This window comes from Phyllostomus hastatus, unplaced genomic scaffold (genome assembly GCF_019186645.2).
Source record: "Phyllostomus hastatus isolate PE091 unplaced genomic scaffold, TTU_PhHast_1.1 phas_contig_86, whole genome shotgun sequence".
NCBI classification, from domain to species: domain Eukaryota; kingdom Metazoa; phylum Chordata; class Mammalia; order Chiroptera; family Phyllostomidae; genus Phyllostomus; species Phyllostomus hastatus.
In genome coordinates, this window is record NW_025333977.1 from 23,664,772 (window position 1) to 23,686,566 (window position 21,795).

General features: G+C 33.6%; 1 protein-coding gene across 1 annotated transcript in view; it reads right to left on the reverse strand.

The window, feature by feature from the left end:
• The window catches only part of SPATA16 (spermatogenesis associated 16), a 218,916-nt gene that overhangs the window by 124,872 nt on the left and 72,249 nt on the right, over positions 1–21,795 (reverse strand). Inside the window, exon 3 of the mRNA XM_045851465.1 lies at positions 20,688–20,833. Coding sequence (XP_045707421.1) covers positions 20,688–20,833 — 146 coding nt within the window. The remainder of the gene's footprint in view (positions 1–20,687; positions 20,834–21,795) is intronic.

A 21,795-nucleotide genomic window follows, 5' to 3' on the forward strand; every position in this document is an offset into this window, starting at 1 on the left:
GTAACTAAGGTTTGAGAAATTGAAAGATTGCCTATAAAATTTTCAGACAGCATAGTTGTAAATCATACCTAACAAGTAACTAATATCACTGATGGTGGAAGCTAAATTCAAAATGATTTGGACTAGCTAAAAGGAAAAACCTTATGTTATGAATGTTAAAAAAAATCAGTTTCACAGATATAAACACAGCTTGAGTATGACCATATGGAAAAAGTCTGAATATTGAAACCAATCACAAGCAAAATATAACAATATGATAGAACTGTAACAACTGTAAATAAAATTTTACATCAATCAAAGGTATTGGGTCCAAATAATATATGACATTTTCACTGAGCTGCCCCTTAGCCATACAGTGCCTTGAATGTATAGTTTAGATCATCTGTGAGGATCATCATTATATTGGAGTTTGTCTAGAGTGTCCAGTGCATCTGAAGGTCACTGTGTGAAAAATATGAAATGAAAATGATACATTTAGGGAATTAAGTAAAATTAGCGGAGACTAAGTAATTCCAAACACAAAGACCTACCATATTATCCTATTATTTTATTCTATATAATTTTTCTATCTAATACCAGATGAGGCCAGGCCAAAACCGGTATTATAATGTTGTAAATAGTTTAGTTCAACATAAAGAAATACTTATTAATCAATGATGCAACAGGTTTTGAGGAGAGTTTCTTATCAGTAGAAACATTTAAGTGACATTTAGAATGCCATCTGTCAGGATGTGTAGAAGAAATTCTTGACTGTGTGGGAGATGAAACTAAATGACTTTCAAGTATAATCACATAAATCCCTTATAATACATTGTTGAGCACTGTGAAGGGTCTGAGTTTTTCCCTACTTGCAAATTAACAAGTCAGCCTGACATAGTTTCATGGATTCTCATAGAAGACATGAACCTCCAGGACCAGAGACAAAGGAGAGTTTCTTAGTCATAGCAATGGCAGTAGGCAGTGTATCAGTCTTTTGTTGTACTGCTACAATTTCCAGAGGGCAATGAAAAGAAGGCCAAGTGACACCTTCATGTGCAGTGGGTTGCATTACAGGAGAGGAATGCTGAGCTAATGTAATGCAAATCTTTTGTATTCAGCTGTAAGCATGCCTATCCTCAACTCTAGAGGGAGACACTAACTCCATCTTCCAAGACTGTAGTCAGACTTGACTTTTCTTCCAAAGCTGTTTACTACATTATCTTTTTCTTCATTTATTTATATATTTTTATTGTTGTTCAATTACAGTTGTCCCCATTTTCCCCCCATTACTCTCTCCTGCCCTGTCCAACCCCCACCTTCCATAGTCTAGAGCAAAAGCAAAAGCCTTTTTCAAAGAATATGCAAAAAAAAGCAAGAGACCCATGGAAAACTTTCTCCCTACATAGATAATTTTTATTCATATACAAGAGTACTGTTTGTTCTAGTCATGCCATTAACAAATAAAAAGAGTTCATAACAAGGTCCAAAGTATTAAAATATCATACAAAAATGACAAATGCCTAATGTTGAAAAGTGAGTAATTACATTATCATCTATTTGTATTCCATTCTAGAAAGAGTTTAAGGCAGTTTATAGAACACTTAGGTTAAAGTAAAAATACCTTACAGGGAACAAAAGAATAAATAGATGAATTGGATTATATCAAAATACTATAAGAATGAAAAGACAACCCACAAAAGTCAAGAAAATATTTGCAAATCATATATCTGAGAAAGGGTTAATGTATAGATACATAAATAAGGAGCCTTTATAACTCAACAATAAAAAAACAGTTAAAAACAGGCAAAGGACTAGAATAGACATTTTCTTCAAAGATGATATACAAATGGCCAATAAGCACATGAAAAGATGCTCAAAATCACTAATTAAGGAAATGCAAATCAAAACCACAATAAGATACCACCTCACACTCATTAGAATGACTATCAAAAACAGAAAATAACTAGAGTTGGTAAGAATATGGAGAAATTGGAACCCTGTGCATAGTGTGTGGGAATGTGAAATGATGCAGCTGTTAGGGAAAGCAGTATGACAATTCCTCAAAATATTTAAAATAGAATTACATTATGATTCAGCAATTTCACTTCTGTATATGTACCCCCAAATTGAAATATGGGTTTTGAAGATTTGCCCCCATGCTCATAACAACATTATTTACAATATTTAGAAGGTGGGAGCATCACAAGTGTCTATCAACAGTTGAGTGGATAAACACAACGTAAGATATATTGATTAATATAATAGAATATTATCTAGCCTTAAAAAGGGAAATTTGTATACATACCATGCATGGATGAATCTTCAGGACAGTATGCTAGATTAAGTAAACCAATCACAAGAAACAAAGGCTGTGTAATTTCACTTATATGAGTTACCTAGAGTAGATAAATTCATAGAGACATCAGATTGAATGCTGATTGCCAGGGACTGAGGTGAGAGGGGAATGGGGGGTTGTTGTTTCACAGTATGGAATTTTAATTCTGCCGAGTGAAAAGAGTTCTGGAGATTGGTTGTACAACAATGTGAATATACTTAACATTATTGAATCACACATTTAAAGAATGGGTAAGATGGTGAATTTTATGTTGTGTGTTTTGTCATAATTAAAAATTTAAAAAAGAATAAGAAAAGCAAGATTAAATGTAGGAGAGTTAAGATGAAGGCTGGGTGAGATCAGAACACAAAATCTAAGATTCTAAGAGGCTGGTTGATGTTGGGAACCTCCCTGCCTGGTATCAGAAGCTGTAACCCCCCGCCAAGGCTAAGGCTGAGGGAACAACCTTGGACCGTAAGCCAGCAAGGAGACAAAAGTTTACTTCCCTGGCAAGAGTGCTGCTTCTGTTCCTTTTAGTTCACCCTGCCTGGCCCCCAATGCTTGATCTATTAGCCAATGACGGGTAAGATTCCGCAAGGGGGGAACGATCTAAGACAGGCACAATCATGTGGGAGGCCCCCAAAGAAGGACTTTGGGGGCTACAGCAAAAGGGGGTGATGGACCCCTGCCCCTTGGCTTTGACAAAGCCTGAGTCCTGATTGTCTGTGAAAAACCTCCTAATTTCTTGGCTGCCTTATTTCCCTTGCTCCACCTAAGCCTGAAACAATGACAGAGGGCGGTGTATCCCTGTGCTGGAAAGGGCGGGTTCCCCGGGCAATCAGGCCTAAGAAAGAATATGTAAAATCCTGTGAAACCTGCTTTGTTTAGAATGCTCTCAATGAAATAAAGGTCCAAGTAAGAAGTAGGTTTGTTCCTCAAAGTTTTACAGCTCTTTAGCTATCTGACCCTGACTCAAAATAGGCCCTCAGAGTTCTTTGTTATCTATTGTTTGATCCTTACTTCCTGGCAATGATTAATGAGCTTTACCTGAATTCCCGTGTAAACAAACCCAATAAAAGCCTGCTCGGGTGGGAGAATGAGGCGTTCTCCCCTACAGAGGGGGGCCAAGGTGCTCTCCCCTAGGAAGGGTGACCAGGGTGCTCTCCCCTAGGGAGGGTGGCCAGGGCACTCTCCAGTAGACAGAGTGGCCGTTTCGTCCCTATTTCTCCACTGGACTCAGTTGTCCATGTGTATGTTTTTCTCGTGTTTCGATGAGCCATCTGCAGTGTTCTGCGGTCACTGCTGGTCGGTGGCCGCGACAGGTTGAGATGGACTACATACATATTTTCTTCTAGATTTGCTGGTAGCTAATGAAATGAGGGTATATAGTTTGTTTTAAATAAGCCAGTTGCTCAATTCAAATATTTCTTGCAGTATAATCAGAAAGATCACCTTATCCAAAGATGCGCTATAATGAAACAATCTGTCCTCAGTAACAGATTTACAGAAAAATCAGAAAGTGTTCCATACGGTTGCTTTTTAGAGCTTCTTTCAGCATGGGTTGTTGGCATAATACTAAATCTCAATTTAGTAACCTAAGTTCTGGGTAGGTGGAAGGAATGGGAATGTAAAGAAAACTCCTGCAATACTGCTCTCACTACACAAGAATCCAGTGAAGTCTTAGTGATTGTGTCTTATTTTGTCACTTGGTTCACTGCAAAAGATTGATGATTAGAATTAAAAGTTAAAATAAAGTACAACAGTCTTCAACCTATTGAGAAGAATTGAGAAGTCTATTGCTCACTTTAAATATCTTATATTGACAAGCAAGAGAGAACAATAGAATGGCCTGGTTTAATTTGCATGGGAGAAATGGAACTATTTTATAAAGTATTAGAGCATAAAATTAGAATTAAGGGCATCGGTTTTTGAAATAAGAAAATTACATTAGATTGTTGTTGAATAAAGCACATAGCTCTGCCAAAACAGTGGCAAAGAATGTTTTTGCAAAAGCATAAAAGTGGAACTTAGCTCTTTGAGGAAATAGCAAGAAGAAACTATTCTCACATATTTTTGAAATTCAGCTTGTACATGGCACAGAAGAAGTTTAGAGAAGAGAAACCAAACAGGGGAGTAACTCAATTATCATCCTTGATGTTTTGCCCCCCATTATGATTAATTATATATGAAAAATATTAAATATGAAACATATAAATTATTTAATTGAACATAAAATAGCTTATTTCTTTACATGACCAAGATTCAGAGGGATAAATATTTTAAAATTGTTTTATTTTCACAGTACTGAAAAATATGTAGTTAGAAGGGAGATGTTATATTGTCTTTTTTATAGAGTAATAGGTACACACTAAAGATTGATTAGGATTTATGTTTAAGTATATTTTACTTAACATGTTGAGCATGAGATTTCTTTGCTTAGGAAAATGAAATGAAGGTTAAAGAATTCCAATAACAAATTTAATGGGTCATCAATACCAAGTAATAGGAAACTTTAGAAGGAAGCCACTTTTTAGTCTTCCATATCTTCCAAAAACATGAATAACATCAATTAAATGCATCAAATAATCACCAAAAATAAGTATTACATGCTACTGGATCTTTAGAAGTGTGCAGTAATATGCTTTTTTGAGCAATGGAGAATATTTTTTTATTTTTTATTACCTTAATTAATCTGTATTAGTTGGAGACCTCTCCATAATAGGAAGTAATGCTCACCAAAAATTATCTTTATAAGTTCACACCTAGCAAATACTTGACACAAATGGACACTCAGTGAATGTTTCTGGAATAAAACAATGTTACCTAGTGACTGAACATACTTTTCCAAAGGAGACACCAAAGACCCTAATCTTCTCTAAGATTCTCTGATGAGATCTACATCTATTGAGACTTGAATCTACCAAGGACCCCTCTCCACTGATTTTTGCCCTTATATCCCAGTTGAATGTCTGATCTATACAATCTCATAATTCTTTAACTGTATGTAGATGTGATGAGGAATAAAAGACAGTTTATGTAATTAAAAGATATAGAGATAGATAAGTAGGGCTTTTGAGAAAAATTTCCAATACAAAATTGTTTTTCATAATTTGAAAACAGAAAAATACCCCCACATGTTTGTAAACTGTAATTGTGCTTTCCCATTTTTTTCTCTGTCAAATCCTTGGACAGAGTAAACATGAAATGAATCCCCATTTATTTTTCATCTACATTGTAATCCAAATACTGTCCAGTCAAAGCTGTTAGTAAATCACTTGGTCAGTTCTCCCAACAAAAGAGTCTTTAAGTAATATAGTATATCAACCTATCTTTTGACATTTTCATTTTTTTGTTCTTGACATGTTCTCTTAAAAAAATAATAGTGTTGGCCCTATAATCTTTTCTTCAGGATCCGAGAACCAAACACCAGCTATCAACTCTTTTACAGAAAAGCTATCAAGATTCAGAAACCAAAGATGTAGATGTAAAGACTTGTTCATCTGTCTATGTAACATTGAGGGGGTGGGGGGTGGATTAGCAATGGCGGTGGTTCAAGAACAGCCTGACACATATCATGTTTCTTCTGTTCTCTGTGTTGCTTGGGTGGGATGCATTTTAGAATGATTACTTTGAAAAGTACAATTAATAAATTTCCCTCTGTTCTAACCTACCAGAATGATTCATTCAGATATAATTAATGAGCATAAACCATGTTCCAGACACCGTACAGTTTTTAAAGAAAAGAGCCAGAAGGGTGAATTCAAACTTAAATTAATATGTTGAGTAGGCATATTATATAGAAATAAATGTCTTCTTACATTCTATTATTATTTATGCTGTATTCAATAGGCAATTATGCAAGAACTTTTAAAGTAGATTGAAATAAAATGTAATGAATTCTATTAGTTTCATGACACAATGAAACGAGATGCTTATTTTTTTAGAGTCTGAGAATTAGAGGGATTTTTGATAGCAAGATCAAAACTATTTGTATATTATCAAGCATTAAAATAGCTCATATTAACATTATTATTTTTTGGTTTGGAGATTAATAAATGACATCCAGGTAAGAATATTTTTTATCTAGTAAAAGTCCCCCTATAGCTCCTAAACCAAAGGAGAAACATTAGTGTAACTCTTAGGGTTTATGAAGCATTTGGAATTCCCTTTGTTAAATTAACAGAATTAGCAGAATTATACCACAATGGGCATTGTATGTATACAGTGTCCATCCTGGCTAAAACCATAGATTATATACTATGGTTTGCAAGTTTAAAATCAAATTGGAATTGGATATGGACTTTGATTATGGAAAAAGCTGTCATTGTTGGATTCAATGTTTAGTTATAACCCAAATCACCATTACTTAAAGTGACTTTAATTAGGGAAGTCTACTATTTATGAGAATTTTAATGGTTTCTCTTTGAATACAGAGGGTTTTCTAATGTGTTTATGAATCCTTCATTACTGACAAAGATAACTAAATCTACCACTTGACATTCTACAATATATCTATTCTTTTTGGCTCAAAGTATTGAGTTGTAACCTGTTGTGACTTGTATCAAGTAAAGTGTCATAGCACAGTACTTTGGAAAGAACACATTTTATGAACTTCTTTAAAAGTTCTGCCAGTTCTGTGAATATAATGACAATTGCATATATTGTGCTTGTTTTCTTTAAAGAGCTATGTTAGGCAATAAGCAACTAGCTCCCTAATGGGAGTGTTGACCCAATTGTGAAAAACCAGAAAAATACACACATAATCAACAATAAATGCACTGAGACTGGAGTTACATTGTTAGATGCATACAAAGGAGATGAAAAGAACAAAAGGTTTAGGAAAAGGGTCTGCAATGGCAGAAAATATAAAACCTGGAAATATATAAGGAGGAAGTGAATTTTGAGCTGCACTTTGGAATGTTCACAATTATGGATGAGTGGTAGAAAATTCAAATTGGAAAAGTAGCCCCCAAGTGACTGGGTGATAGAGGATGGCAAACCATATTAAAAACGTCCATGTAACTTTGGTTGACTACAGTAATAAACTGACTATCAGTGGAGGCAGGAACCTATTAAGAATCTATTCATTAGAGGATTTTTAATGTTATGGAAGAAATTACTAATGCTTCAGGGATTACTAAGCAAGCATGTGATGGAAACATTTTTTTAAGAAGGCAGCCATTGCAACAATCTGAAGAAAGATGAGAGACACAAAAGCTGGGAGGAGACTGAGGAGTCTATGAACTATAGAGGTTCTCCAAGTGTGGCCTGCAGATTCCCAAGGGTTCCTAGCCACTTTCAGAGGGCTCACAATGTCATTATTTTCATAATGATAGTAAGACATTACTTTCCTTTTTCACTGTATTGACGCTTGCACTAATGTTACAAAAGCCATGGTATGTAATACTGTAGGCTCTTTTTCAGAAATCAAATCAGTGATAGCAAACTGTTCTAGTAATCACTGAGTGTACTCCTTACTAATTGAATATACCCCCTTCTTGCCCTACCAAATTATAAATCTCAACCCTAGAGATTTGGAATGGTCTTTTTTAGTGTCTGGCATGGCTAGATGGGCCATATGCATAAAGCACTTCTCGCAAGCACAACAATGTGTAATGGCGGTCTGGAGGACAGTGCTTGCACCAGTGTTTGCATTTGTGAGCTGACTTAGTCACTGTTTCCATGGAACACCACCTTTTACTCAGAAGAACTAACAAACTATGATTCTCAGGCTTGGAATCTGGCAGACGTTTCTCAAAAATAAAATGTGTGCCTGTCACTTAAAGGAACACAACTGACATTGTTTATTGCCAGTGATAAAAGTTTGAGCTTTCAAGTAAAAATTAGAATTTTGAGAAACTTGCATCTTTCACTGTGAGCTGACAGTTACCCAATGCTTAAAGACTTTTCTGATGAGAGTGGTGATATTAACATGCAATTTAAAAAATTTATTATTGCATAACTGAACTCTGCATAACAGAAATTTGCAAATGATGCATAATTTTCCAAATAACCAATATATGATGTTACTAACTCATGCATGGTTAAACAATCTATTCAAAGTGTAAGGAAGACCAAATGTCTTTTAATGTAACAGAGCACAAATTGATATGATTTCAGAATCTATATTGCAGTTAATCTTTAAGAAAATACCCCTTGCTAAGTCTTGGTGTATTATCAAAGAGGATTATTCAAGATTATCTAAAAAGTCTATTAGCATTCTCTTTCTTTTCTAAATATACATCTGAGTCAGAATGGATTTTCTTCATATAGTTCAACCACATTAAAACATATTGAATGCAGAATCAAATATGGCAACCCAGTTTCCTTTGATAATGCCATGCATTTTGTATAGAATATGTATTTTATGTTAATGTGTAATAGTTTTATTATTATTTTTAAATCAATAACTAAATATTTTAAAATGTCTACATTTTAATTTCTAATATGGTAAATATTTATAGACATAACCTACATAAAGTAAAAGCTCTGTGGGATCTTCAATAATGTTAAAAAATAAAGTGGGATCGTAAGACCAGCTTGAGGACAAGTAAATAGTAAAAACTGGAATGAAGGCTCTGACTGTGCAAATGAAGATGAAGAGGCACATGGATTGTGCTTGCTTAATAATTTGCATTATAACACACCATCCGTTTGACCTTTCTCCTAAAACCAAAATACCCCTTCTCTTTTCTGGTCTCTGTACAGGTGACTTCTCAATGTGATTCTCACATTATTTTCTTTCCAAAATCCAAAAACTACTTTGTCAGAGCCTGTATGTTTTAAACAGGCTCTAGGAAGAAAGCTTACAGAATCTAAAAGTCTAAAATGCATAAAGATCAAGGTTAAATAAATAGCAAAGTTATATATCACACTTCTATTATCTGCCCAACATCGAACAATGAAACACCAAAAAGAAACAAAAAATCAAATACTACTGTGAAATTTACTGTCTTCAGCTTGAAAGTCATGATTTCTAACAAAAGCTCAATACTTGGTAATATAAGAGTAATATAAGGACATTTATATCCAATTAAAAAATTATTTTGCTTCAGGAAACCTAGAAAAGGCACATGGTCTGCATTCCCTCTAGTGAGGAAGATTCCTAAGGAATGTATGTCACAGTGTAACTGGTGAGCCAAGTTACAGGCAGTGCCTGCCATCAGGGAGACTTTTTTTTTCAAACAAAAGGTATTATAACTTAACATATGGCTGCTCTTAAGACTGTTTAAGGAAAATAAGCTGTGAAAAATAAGGAAAAGTCACAGGCCAAACATGAGGATAAACATGAAGAATTCTTGCCACAGCAACAGCAGAGGAAGTGAGAAAGAATTTAGGTAAATACAGCAGTACCAGCATAGCCCCAGAATTTGCAAAATGTTAATTGAGGCTAGTACTATGTTGTCAATAATATAAAATATCCACAAAAATATCCTTATCCGTGAAATACATATTCATACATTATATAAAGTAAAATGAATAGTAGAATGGTACCTTTATTTGTAAGGCAGTCAGCTAAGGAAAAACATTAGAGTAAGAGCAAGTTGGATACACCCAACAAGAGATTTCTACCTGGGAAAAAAGGTAAAAAGGAAACTTAAACATCAAAGACGGGTCGACAAGAGCTATACAATGAATAGGGGCTGGCATCTAAGCCATGTTTTTTACCTGCTCTATAAAAACTGGTCTGCTTCTAGTTTGCCTCTCATTACATGTAGCCCTACATGTAATAGCTTATGTGTGATTTCTCCATGCCAAATAGCCCAGAAAATACCCTTAGGACGGAAAGGGTGGAAAAACATTGAGGAAAGTTGCTTTGAGAATAAGACACTAACATCAGTTTTGTAGTTTATCCTGGGAATAAGCTTTAGTACTTTAAAACAGTATTGGTTAAATTTGGAAATGTTGGTAGTTCTCCAATTAACAAACAACTCCTTAATTATTCCTAACATTTTTGAACATGCAGTATTCACCAACTTCTTGTACTTCCCAACACTTCTTCAGCTTCAGTACTGCTCTTGACCTATTCCATTTTCTAACTCCATGTCGGAAATCTTTTTGTATGTAAAGGTAGTAAATTAGGAGGTTAAAAACAAATGTCCCCATGGGGACAACCAAATAGTTTTCACTTTGTTGGTGAGCATTAGCTACACTGGCTGCTCACTGTGTTAAGCAGAGCAAATGTGCTCATGATGAAAAGAAGTTCGTGAAATCTAGAATTGTGTGAAATTTCAAGTTGGTCACCTGAGGTCTTTAAAAATAAATACAATGTTGAGCTTAAAGTTAAGATTTGCACAAATATTTTCCATTTGCAAAATGTTTTCCCATCTATAATATCATTTGATCCCTGTTGTAAATATTAAGGAAGGTAATGTTCAGAAATGCAGAACTGAGGCAAAGAAAAGTTAAGTGATTCATGAAAGTAAAGGTTAGTCAGTGATTTTGCAGGAACTCAAATCCAGGCCTTTGCTTGTTGAACCTTGTTTAACTGCATACGAGGGAATTTACAGCTTTTTCTTTATTTGTATTTACAGAATCAACTCTGAAAAATTTAGAACTTGAAAAAAATCAGTTGACCTTGCAAGAAGCAGAACCAAACACATCGCTTCTGTTCTCATTTGTATTTACCTCAGGCCAAGCAATTGACATGCTTTAGAATATTTCAAGTACACAAATGTTTTTAATATCCCAGTGAGAATTTACAGAAGAAGAAGTTGCAGAAAGGATAAGTGATTTGTTCAACCCATCAGAATGGATTTTAGAGACAGTATATTAGAAAGTGGGAAGCAAATATAATAGAATCGTATTACAATAACATAGGAAGAAACCCACCCACAAGGAGTGTCTGTGCAGCCTTCTTGTTATCTCTGAAGATTGGATCAAAATGAACATTTCCTGAAGGCAGTACTTAGCATGTGAGCTGTGCACGAGCACCCCCTGTTCTGTTTTTCAAGAACAACAGGGTAATCAAAAGCAGGGGAGCAAGCCAACAAAAACTGGTAGGTTTACCTTCCAAAGTTAGACAGATGTATTGTGGCATAAGAACACCACCACGCCATTCCATTAATATACTGCTTCCTCGTGTATAAACCATTTTTTATATTAATGAAAAGGAAAGATAAAAGCCAAATGGATACTGACACCAGAGTTAAGACTAGACTAAATTGTTAGAAGAGAAAGAGTGGAAGCTAGGACAAGACATAAAGCATCGAGCAAGATGATTGTAAACTAAAATGCATTCAATCTGAATATAAAGTTAGACAATGAATATATGGGTGAAGAGCCGTGGAAGGAATGGCAAAGTATAATGGAGGCAATATAAGAATTCCATAGGTGGAGTTATTTAATTAATCTATTACAAGCTCTGTATAGTGAAAAATACAAATAAAAGCTTGAAAGTTTGTCAATATATTTAATATAAATAGAGTATGATCCTTTTATCACATCTTTTGCAACTTAGGCAACTCAAGGAATCTGATTCAGTTTTAGAACCTGCCTATCCTTGAAAACTCTAGAGGGGGTCAATCTGTTTTTCTACATTTCCTTTCTTAAAATTTTCCTCTTATCAATGCAGCTGTTGTCTTTTCCTCCCTACCCTCCCTTCCTCCTTTCTTCCTTCTCTCCCTTCTCCCGTTTTCCTTCCTCCTCCTTTTCTTCTCATCGTCCTTCTATTTCCCTCCCCTTGTCCTTCTGTTTCTCCTCCTTCACCTTTTCTTACTTCTCTTCTTCCTTCTCCTCCTTCTTCAGAAAAAAAAAACTTCTAATAAGATGAATGAACCATCAAGGTCCTGCTTCTATTCCTGCTATTCATAAGCAGATGATGACTCTTAGACACTTATACATCTGTATTCCTTGGATAATACGTGACCATATTTAATTATTTTTTTTTTGAATTTATTTGCTCTAATTTTCATTCTCTTTTTCCTTACTTAAAATTTGTTTACACAATTAAGACTATGTGTTTACCTTGCAAGACTTATTATTTATTAATTTATGTGACAGTCACAAAGGAGAGGCAGGGCTTTAGGTAAAAAAGAAGGAAGGAAAGTGTTGATATATGCTAGAATCTTGTGATTTGTATTACAAATCACAAGCTGTGTTGAATCAATATTTTTCAGTAGACTTGCTAAATATTATTCACAAATCACACATGAGGAAAGCAAATCTTTTGAAAACAATCAGTAAAATGGTAATTGAGTCTAGATTCTATGATATCAGGATGATGCCCACTACTTCCCACTGCAATCTCAACCTGTAAGGGAACCCCTCCACATTTTAAATATGCTGTGATTTTTATATCATTTTCTAGATGAAATGAAATGACAGCCAGAATTTTTAGAAGAAAGAAAAATTACTGGGATGTCATAGGTTTGCTGGAATTTAGTTCCTTTATCTGGAAAATGGTAGTAAGAAAACCTCAAGACATTTTAGAAGGATTAACTGTGATAGCATATGAAGTGCTGAATTCATACCTGCTACATGGTAGGTGTTCAATAAATGCTTGCTTTTGTTCTGGCTTGAGAAGTATTTCTTAACTTGTCAACTTTGTACTGCAGACAGGTATTGTGGCTATTCTCTGAGGTATGGTATGATGAACATAATCTCTGTCCTTCCACAGAAATTGGCATGTTCATATTCTTTTTAAAATTAAAAGGAAATGTTGGGAGTGTTTAATATAGTTTTCAGTGGAAGAATGTTCTACAGGTAGATACATTTGCATCAGGGTAAAATAGCAAGAGACATATAAAGATACTAATGGCCCGTACAGTATTGTAACATGACTAACTTCTCAAAGAACAAAGTGGCTAGCTTGCAAAAAGTCCAACCAGATATCTTTAAGATGCTAATGCCATGATCTCCCTTGTTTTCTCCACACGCACAGGCTCATCCAAACATGAATTCATGTGTGTTTAGATTGTGCTTATTTCATTCAATTGGAAGGAACAATCAGTAATCCATTGATTGCAGAAGGCCAAAACTAGGAAGAAACAGGGATTTTCTAAATCAAGCCCCTCCTTCATGAGTAAAATGAGTATGGATAATGTAAAGTCTTTCTGAAATGAATGGCAATGTAATAAGAACAGTCATCTACACGTTTCCCCAAACCAAGGTACTGTGAAGTAACTGGGGTTGTATACCTGCAGGTAAAATCACATCTTTCTCTTTTGTGTTTTCTATCATTATCTCTCTACAAGCAGTACCAAGACTTAATAACATACATTTGTTCATATCAAGAAAATGGTACCAAAAATGTTTTATTTCATTATCAATATTGTGGTTTTGTTTAAGTTCATCTAAGATTGTGAGAATTATTTTGTTTTATATAATGCAACTGGATTTAATGGCCAAATTTTATTTATATTTTTGCTCATCTATTTTTAATTTTCCCTAAGTGTTATTGATGTATACCTGACAAATGAAAATTGAATATATTTGAGGTGTCAAATACGATGGGTTGATACATGTATACATTGTGAAATGATTACCATAATTAATTAACACATCTATCACATTACATACATCACAGTTGCTTTTTTTTTTTTTTTGGTGTGGTAAGAACACGAAATTTACCCTCAGCAAATTTCAAGTACATAATACAGTACTATACATTAGATTCCCAGAACTTACTCATTTTATAACAAAGTTGAACTTACTCATTTTATAACAAAGTTTGCATTCTTTGACTAACATCTCCCATTTTCCTCACTCCTCAGGCCCAAGCAACCATCTTTCTACTCCTTGTTTCTAAGAGTTAGCCTTTTTCAGATTCCACATATATGTGAGAAGACAGTATTTGTCTTTTTGTGGCAGGCTTATTTCACTTGTGTAATGTCCTCTAGATTCATTAATTTTGTCACAAATGGCAGGATTTCCTACTTTTGATGGATGAATAGTATTCCACTGTGCATCTTACATTTTCTTTATCTATTCACCCATCAGTGGATACTTAGGTTGCTTCCACACCTTGGTTACTGTGAATAATGTTGAACACAGGAATGCAAATGTCTTTTCAAAGCACTGACTTCTTTTCTTTAGATACATATCCAGTAGTGGAAGTGCTGCATGATATGGTAGTTCTATTTTTAAATTTTTGAGGAACCTCAATACTATTTTCCATAAAGGCTAAACTTATTACCATTTCCACCAACGGTGCGACAAGCATTTCCTTTAGTCCCTGAGCAACATTTACTATTGCTTCTCTCTTTGACATTAGCAATCTTAATATGTATGAGTTGAAATCTTATTGTTTTGATATACATTTCCTTGATGATTAATAATGTTGGAACTATTCATATATCTGTTGACCACATGTATGTCTTCTTTGACAAAATATCTATTCATCTTACTGTTAATAATTCCTATTTTAATTTCATTGTGGCTAGAGAAAAAGTTCCATCAAATTTCTTATTTCTGAAATTTTATTGAGCCTTATTTTTATTTCTGGTAATACCCTTTTCCTTTAGGTCCACATTGTCTGATATTAACACAGGTGAACCTGACATAAAAACAGGTTTAAATGTTCACTGTAAGTTATATCATTTTTATTCCCTTTACTTTAAACCTATGTCTTTTTCTAGATAGCATATAGTTAAATCTTATGATTTAATCTAGATTGGCAATCACTGTCTTTTAAATGGAATGTTAAATCAATGTATATTTAATACAATTATTCATATGGTTTGGTTCAACTCTACTATCTTATTATCTTCCAATATTCTACTCATTATTGTTTCTTCATTACTCCTGTTCCACTTATCTTCAGCTACTTAAATATTTTTAGTATATAATTTTCAGTCCATTATTGACTTTCTAGCTGTACTTTTACATTATTTTATTTACTCTAATGATTACAATATACATTCTTAATTTAACAGACTACTTAGAGTTAATATTGTACTATTTCATGTAAACACCTTAGTAATAAAATTCCATTTGTGCTTCCTCTTACAGGCCTTTGTGGTATTGTAGTCAAATATTTCCCATTGAAATAATGTAATCTTATTATTTATTATTTTTACTTAGATGATATGACAAAATGTTCTTTAAATAAATTTTAAGAAAAATAGTTTTTCATATTTACTTATTTATTTGCCACTTTTGTGGATTCAAATTTCAATTTATTGTCATTTACTTCAGCTTGAAATATCTTTATTATTTCTCAAAGTGTAGTTCTGCTAAAGATTAGCTCTAAAACTTCTATTTTTATATAAGGATATATTTATTTCACTGTCATTTTTTAAAGAATTTTTTTGCTGAATAATAGAATTCTGGTTTGACATCATTTATTTGACATCTTTCATCACTTTAAAGTTGTTCATCGTATTTTGGTCTTCATTATTGCTGATTAAAAGTCACATGTTATTTGTATTATTGTTCTTTTTATGTAATGTGTTGTTTTCCCTTGGCTGTCTTTAATATATTCTTTCCATCTTGGGTTTTCAAGCATTTCATTATGATGTCCCTAGATATGGTTCTTTTTGTATTTATCCCAGTTGGAGATAACTGGCTCTTCCTTTTTTTAACCAAATTTGGGGAATTTTCAGTAACTATTTTTATGCACCATTCACTTTCACTTCATTTTGAGATTTCAATTACATGTATGCTAGATTGCTTGTTACATTCCCAAGGACAGAGCACTGAAGCAATGGTTAATTTTTGAAAATCTCTCTTTACTCTCTGTTCTTCAAATTGGGTAGTTTCTATTGATTTGTGTGAAGGGTCAGTAAGCTTACCATTAGCAGTGTATAATTTGATGTTAAGGTCAATCAGTACAATTTTTTATTTCACATATTTTCTCAATCTATGCAAAAACTCTGTTTGGTTCTTTTCTATAGTTTTTATTTTTCTGCTAGAGTTTCATCATCTTTTCACTTATTATAACTATTTTTACCTCAAAGTCTTTGAGGTAATTTTTCAAAGCTTTTAAAAAACCCTCTACTAATTCCAACAGCTGGGTATTCTTGGGTCTATTTCACTGGACTATTGTTTTCTTAAGTATGAGTCTCATTTTCCTTCTCCTTTGCATGTGTAGCAGTTTTTAAATTTATGCTGGACAATTTGGATTAAATTTTGTAGGAAATTGGGTTATGCAATTGTCCCAGAAAACTTGTTGAAATTTTTTTTTCTACTTGTCAATTTAAATGATGAAAAATCTTGTTCTTGTTATGCTTGGTTTCAGTGTATGATAGGGAAGTCTATTTGGGCTTTGATCTTAATCCTAATGTATAGTCCTTTTCAAGAAAGCACAGCCTTCTTCCTCGGGTCTCAACTGCATGTCTGTGGCACTCAGTGAGGCTTCTTTGCACTGTTACACCAACATCTTCTATCACTGCAGCTTCTGTAGTATTTCCATTTAGCACTTAGACCTTTAATAGGAAATCTCTGCTATGTGAAGTCTGACTACTCACATTGATAAAGGATCTGCAGTAAAGCCTCATGTAGACTTCTACCTCCTACTTCCTCACACAGCTACCTCTGTTTTGGCAAACTTCCCAAATTACAGCCTTTTTTGGCAGCCTAGAATTCTAATCTCTGCATCCTCAACTCAGTGAGACTGTAGTTTAACTTGACATTTATCTCCCTGAATTAAGGCAGGAAAACAACCAAGCAAAAAACTGAGAAAATTGTGGGGTTCACAATGTATATTTCCTTTCTCTTGAGGACCAAAGTCCTGCTATGATTATTGTCCAATGTCTGAAAACAGTTGTCTTAGATATTTTGTCCAGTTTTACAGTTTTATACAGCAGGAAGACAGGTAATGACTCTTTCATGGCTGGAAGAGTCATTAAAAAAAATCCATGGGTTTGTGTATAATTTTTTCAAAACATTGTGAGACAGTATATATAAAGTAGATACTATCATTATAGCCCAATTTTGTAAAAAATTAAACTCAGGCTGAGTAGGTGAGTCAGAATTTAAACCTTAGCAGTCAGATTCAAGATTCCGTCCTCTGATTCAATATACTACATTGCTTCTGTAGCATGAAATTATGTTTATTTCTTTGTTTATGTATTATGCTTATTTCTTTATTTCTTTCTGTTTATCACACTCTATTCTCATAGTTTTATTAATATTCATTTTTAACTTTGCTTGCTACATTATACTTTGTGTAAATACCATATATTTCCTGTTTACAATTGTCTCTCCACTGCCTAGCTCAGGCTCTTGGTAGAAAGTCAATAAATATTTGTTGAATGAATGAGTGAATATAGATGCCACCATTATAAAACAATTTTGAAAACAGAATTTTTCCACATATTTGTTATTTCCACTTCATTTTGCTTGCTACTTTGTGGCATCAAAATTCTGCAACAAAAACAAACCAAAATCTAAAGGTGAGAAATATGCAAAAGAGTGACATGTATTACTAGAATCTTTACAATTATATACATAAAAAATATAATTCTGCTCTTGATCAGAGAGCAGTAATTGAAATCAGTCTTAAGAATTTTTGAAACACCTACTGATAAACAATGACACTAGTTTGATGAAATGAGCACAGATTTGACATGTTTGATTGATGAACTGAGGCATCATGTTTGATTGAAATAAAAAAAAAAGATGTCCACATTAGTCACTTTGAATATGTTATTAGGAAAAAGGAAAAACTATTTTTGTTAATAAGTATTTCTAGAGACTTGGTATCACTTATTATCATATTTCAAATGCCAATACTCAGCTAGTTATTTTTTTTTAAAGATTTTATTGACTTATTTTTTAAAGAGAAGGGAAGGGAGAGAGAAGGGAAGGGAGAGAGAAAGAAAGGGAGAAAAACATCAACGTGTGGTTGTCCCTCAAGTGCCCTTCCATTGGGAGCCCAGCCCACAACCCAGGCATGTACCCTGACTGGGAATCAAACCAGAGACCCTTTCGTTCACAGGCCAGCACTCAATCCACTGAGCCGCACTAGCCAGGGCCTCAGCTGGTTATTTTTAAAAAATACCTTTGTTGAACTTTAAACTGTCAAGTTTTGGTTCTCATAGTCTTCTACATGACAAAACAACATGCACTTATTTTTATCAGAAACCAGACTACATGGTGGTTAAAGCTAATTTTTGTGTTAATAAATCTCTGAAATATATGCAGTAGACTTCACATTTACATAAAATTAAAGAAAGGATGCTTCAGCAAATGCAAATAAATGCAAAAAGGAATATTTTAATTTTGATCTATGATTAGTATCAATCATCACAATGTGTTAATAATACTAAAGCAAAATTTTACATTTAAAGTATCACCAATTGTTGTAAGCTATTTATAGACTGAGTACACTGATTAATTAATTTAGAAATATATTTATTGATTGTATTTCAATTCTGCCTTAAATCTGAGATCTCTGAAAATATTTTAATATTAGAATCTTATGCACTTTCTTCTGGAATATACAAGCCCAGCAAAAAGATTTATTTTACTTGGTGCATTATTAATTGTATGACTTGACTATTTAACCTCTATTGATTTGCATTTCTTACTTAATGTTCAATTTAGAAACAAGCAAAAATTATTTGACAATAGGAAGAAAGACACAAATGTTAATTCTAGCACACAGGAATATCGCTTTATTATTCACTATTATATGTTCTCCTGTCAGCAACTTTCAAGGTCTTGAAAGAGCAGTCAGTTTTAAAACAAAAGTTTTTAAGTACAAATAGTGAACTTATAGAAGGTAATCCTTGCATCTTCAGGCACAGCAGCATTTAACTCTTTCTTATATTTGGATTTTAGTGAAATCTTTCATCATGTTTATTTCTTATTTTTAAAACCCTGAATAGAATTTTGACCTGGCCACACCAACTGGAGCACTTTTGTTATTATATGTGATTTGAAAATTCATCATGCTATTTTGAATATCCAGAAGATATTTTTCTTAAAGTGTAGGCTATATTGGTAGACCTTTTTATGTGTAGCAAAAGCCATGAGGAAGGTGATGAATAATTAATTACTTTTACTGCATTTCAACACTTTATTGTTTGCATATACCCATAGATTTTTCTAGGCTAGACCTAATTTCAAGTTTGTTTCCCAAGATGCTCACAAGTGACCAAAGTAGCCCAGAAATTCCAATACCTTGACATACTAAAATACACATTACATTTTCAAAATTGGTTCTTTTAAATGGAAATGGAATGTAATTCTTGGACAAATCATATGTCCTGATACAGGGTTTGGAAACTGGTTACATAAAATGTTCCCAGAAAATATAGACATCTGAATCTTCTTTAATTGTCAAAGAGAATCTGCCTTAGGTTCTATAATTTATTTAAGCAGGAACATTTCTCTCAAGCGGGTTATCTTGTGAACTGCAAAGTGATTTTGTTGTCTGTTAGTCCTTCATGTTAATCAATCCTATAAGCTTGAGGTCTCCTTAGGGGTGTGAAGAATCTTGGGTGGAACTTTCACATCCTTGTGGGGATGTAAGTGACTTTTACCATAGTGGCAGGTGTCCTGCTTACATAAAAGGCCATGATATGACTGATAGTTATATTTCCTAGTGGTTATTAGCAGGGGGGGGGACATTTTTCTTTCATGTTGGTATTAGTGGTGTTGTTTGTATCCAAAAGAATACAGGCTATGAGGTCAGAAGATGGAAAAGCCAAATGTTCTAGGTAAATTACTCTAAGTCAGGCAGGGAGGGACAGACACATCATGATTCTAAGGAAAAAGTTATTTGAAAGGCATAACAGAATCACTTTATCTCTGCTGTAGATTAAACTGATTATTACCCATGAGAAGAAGAGCAAGGCTTTTAAGAAATAGGCCATAAAAGAGGAATTTTTTTTTAATAGAAAAAAGACAGGCCTGGGGAATCTAGAAAGTCACAGGATATTGTAACAATACAGAATTCTGAAGAGTGATAGAAATATGAAAAATAAATTTTGAAGGACATAGATAAAAAGTGTCTCACACCTTTAGACAGCTCTCACACTTGCATAGTGTCCTTTGAGTAGCTATGCTGTGACCCAAAATAAGTGACAGACTTTCAGTCTTTGCTTATGCTTCACAGTCGGAATTCCCTTCCAGCATTCTCTGTATCTTGTGCACTTTGGAAATCCTCTCATTTTTCAATGTCACCTCCCTTACTTACCTTATTTGCTCCCTCCTTTCTTCCTTCAGTAATTTGCTACTACAGTTATTTGCATTTTTATTTTGCCCTACATTATGAAATAGTTGTTCATGTCTATTTCGTTCATTAGGCTTTGATGTTCCTTGTCGTATCTAGAATTGTCTAGTTTAACATAAATCAAGGAATGAAGAAATGTGTTTTTGTTTTCTCTTAAATTTAAGTGGAATGGAAATTGATAATACAGGTGCACATAATACCCTCTGCTTGCATAGATAATACTTACTTGTGGTTATTAGTATTTCATTTTACCTGTGTGCATGATTCAAGGCAAGGTCAGGTTTCCTCATCCGTAGATAGCATATAACAAGCTTTGTCTCAATAAAACTTGCCACACTTGCTATATCTTCGGCAGGTGCTTCAAATCGTTTTCCAAGAGCTGCCCCTTTGCTGCAGAGCTTAAAAAAATACAATACTTTAAATATCCTAATAGTCTTGGGATATAATTTATCCTTTAAATAATCAAAACATATATATATGTTCATATATTTTAACCAAACTATAAGTATTAATATTTTGATTATAAATTAAGTAAAATGTTTCTGTTCACTATTATGTGACCATAAAAAACATTTTACTGTAAAATGCTTCTTGTAAAATATTTTAGAAGTATGATATATTTTAAATAAGTGCCATTTGCTAGGAATGTCTGTTTTAAAAATAAAGCACACAATAAGCAAAGATATTAACAGAAAACCAGGTATAAATCATATTAAATACCAGTGCTTTTATGAAAACCCAGCTGAGCAATGATATAGCACACTATCAAGTTTGATTTAATATAATAAGAGGTATCGGAAGTAAACTCCTAGGAGCCATTAAAATGATCAGTGATTAATTTGAGTCTGAATCATATTCTTTAGAATGTTACTGAAAGAAAAGAAGTAAAAATTTATTAGAATTTATTGGCAGAGACCACAATATCTGAAAACATGGCAAGAATGTGGAATTTTTAATAAAAATTCCAGGAAGTCAATGGTTTCTGGGCACTATGGATAAACTGTAGGGAAAAAAATAGTAGTTTTTTGAGAACCCTAAACATTAAGAAGTGTCAATAATATGACAAGGAAGACCAGCACCGTTGTTTCCCCACAGACTTTCCTACTGTTCCTTGGAATCAAGGCTGCTGGGGAAGGGGAAGCCCCACTTTCTGTTTAGCGACCTTATTTAGGGTATCTGTATCTTTGCTGTTTTCTCTCTCCATTTATGTATATACTGGGGGAAATTTTCTCACCAGGGATAGTAATATTTGAAGTTAAGACCCATCCATCTATACCTTAAAATAAAACATTTTGTGTCCTAAATACCATTGGCTTGCTATTTACATTAAGATTATTGGCAATTATTTGTTTAAGTGCAA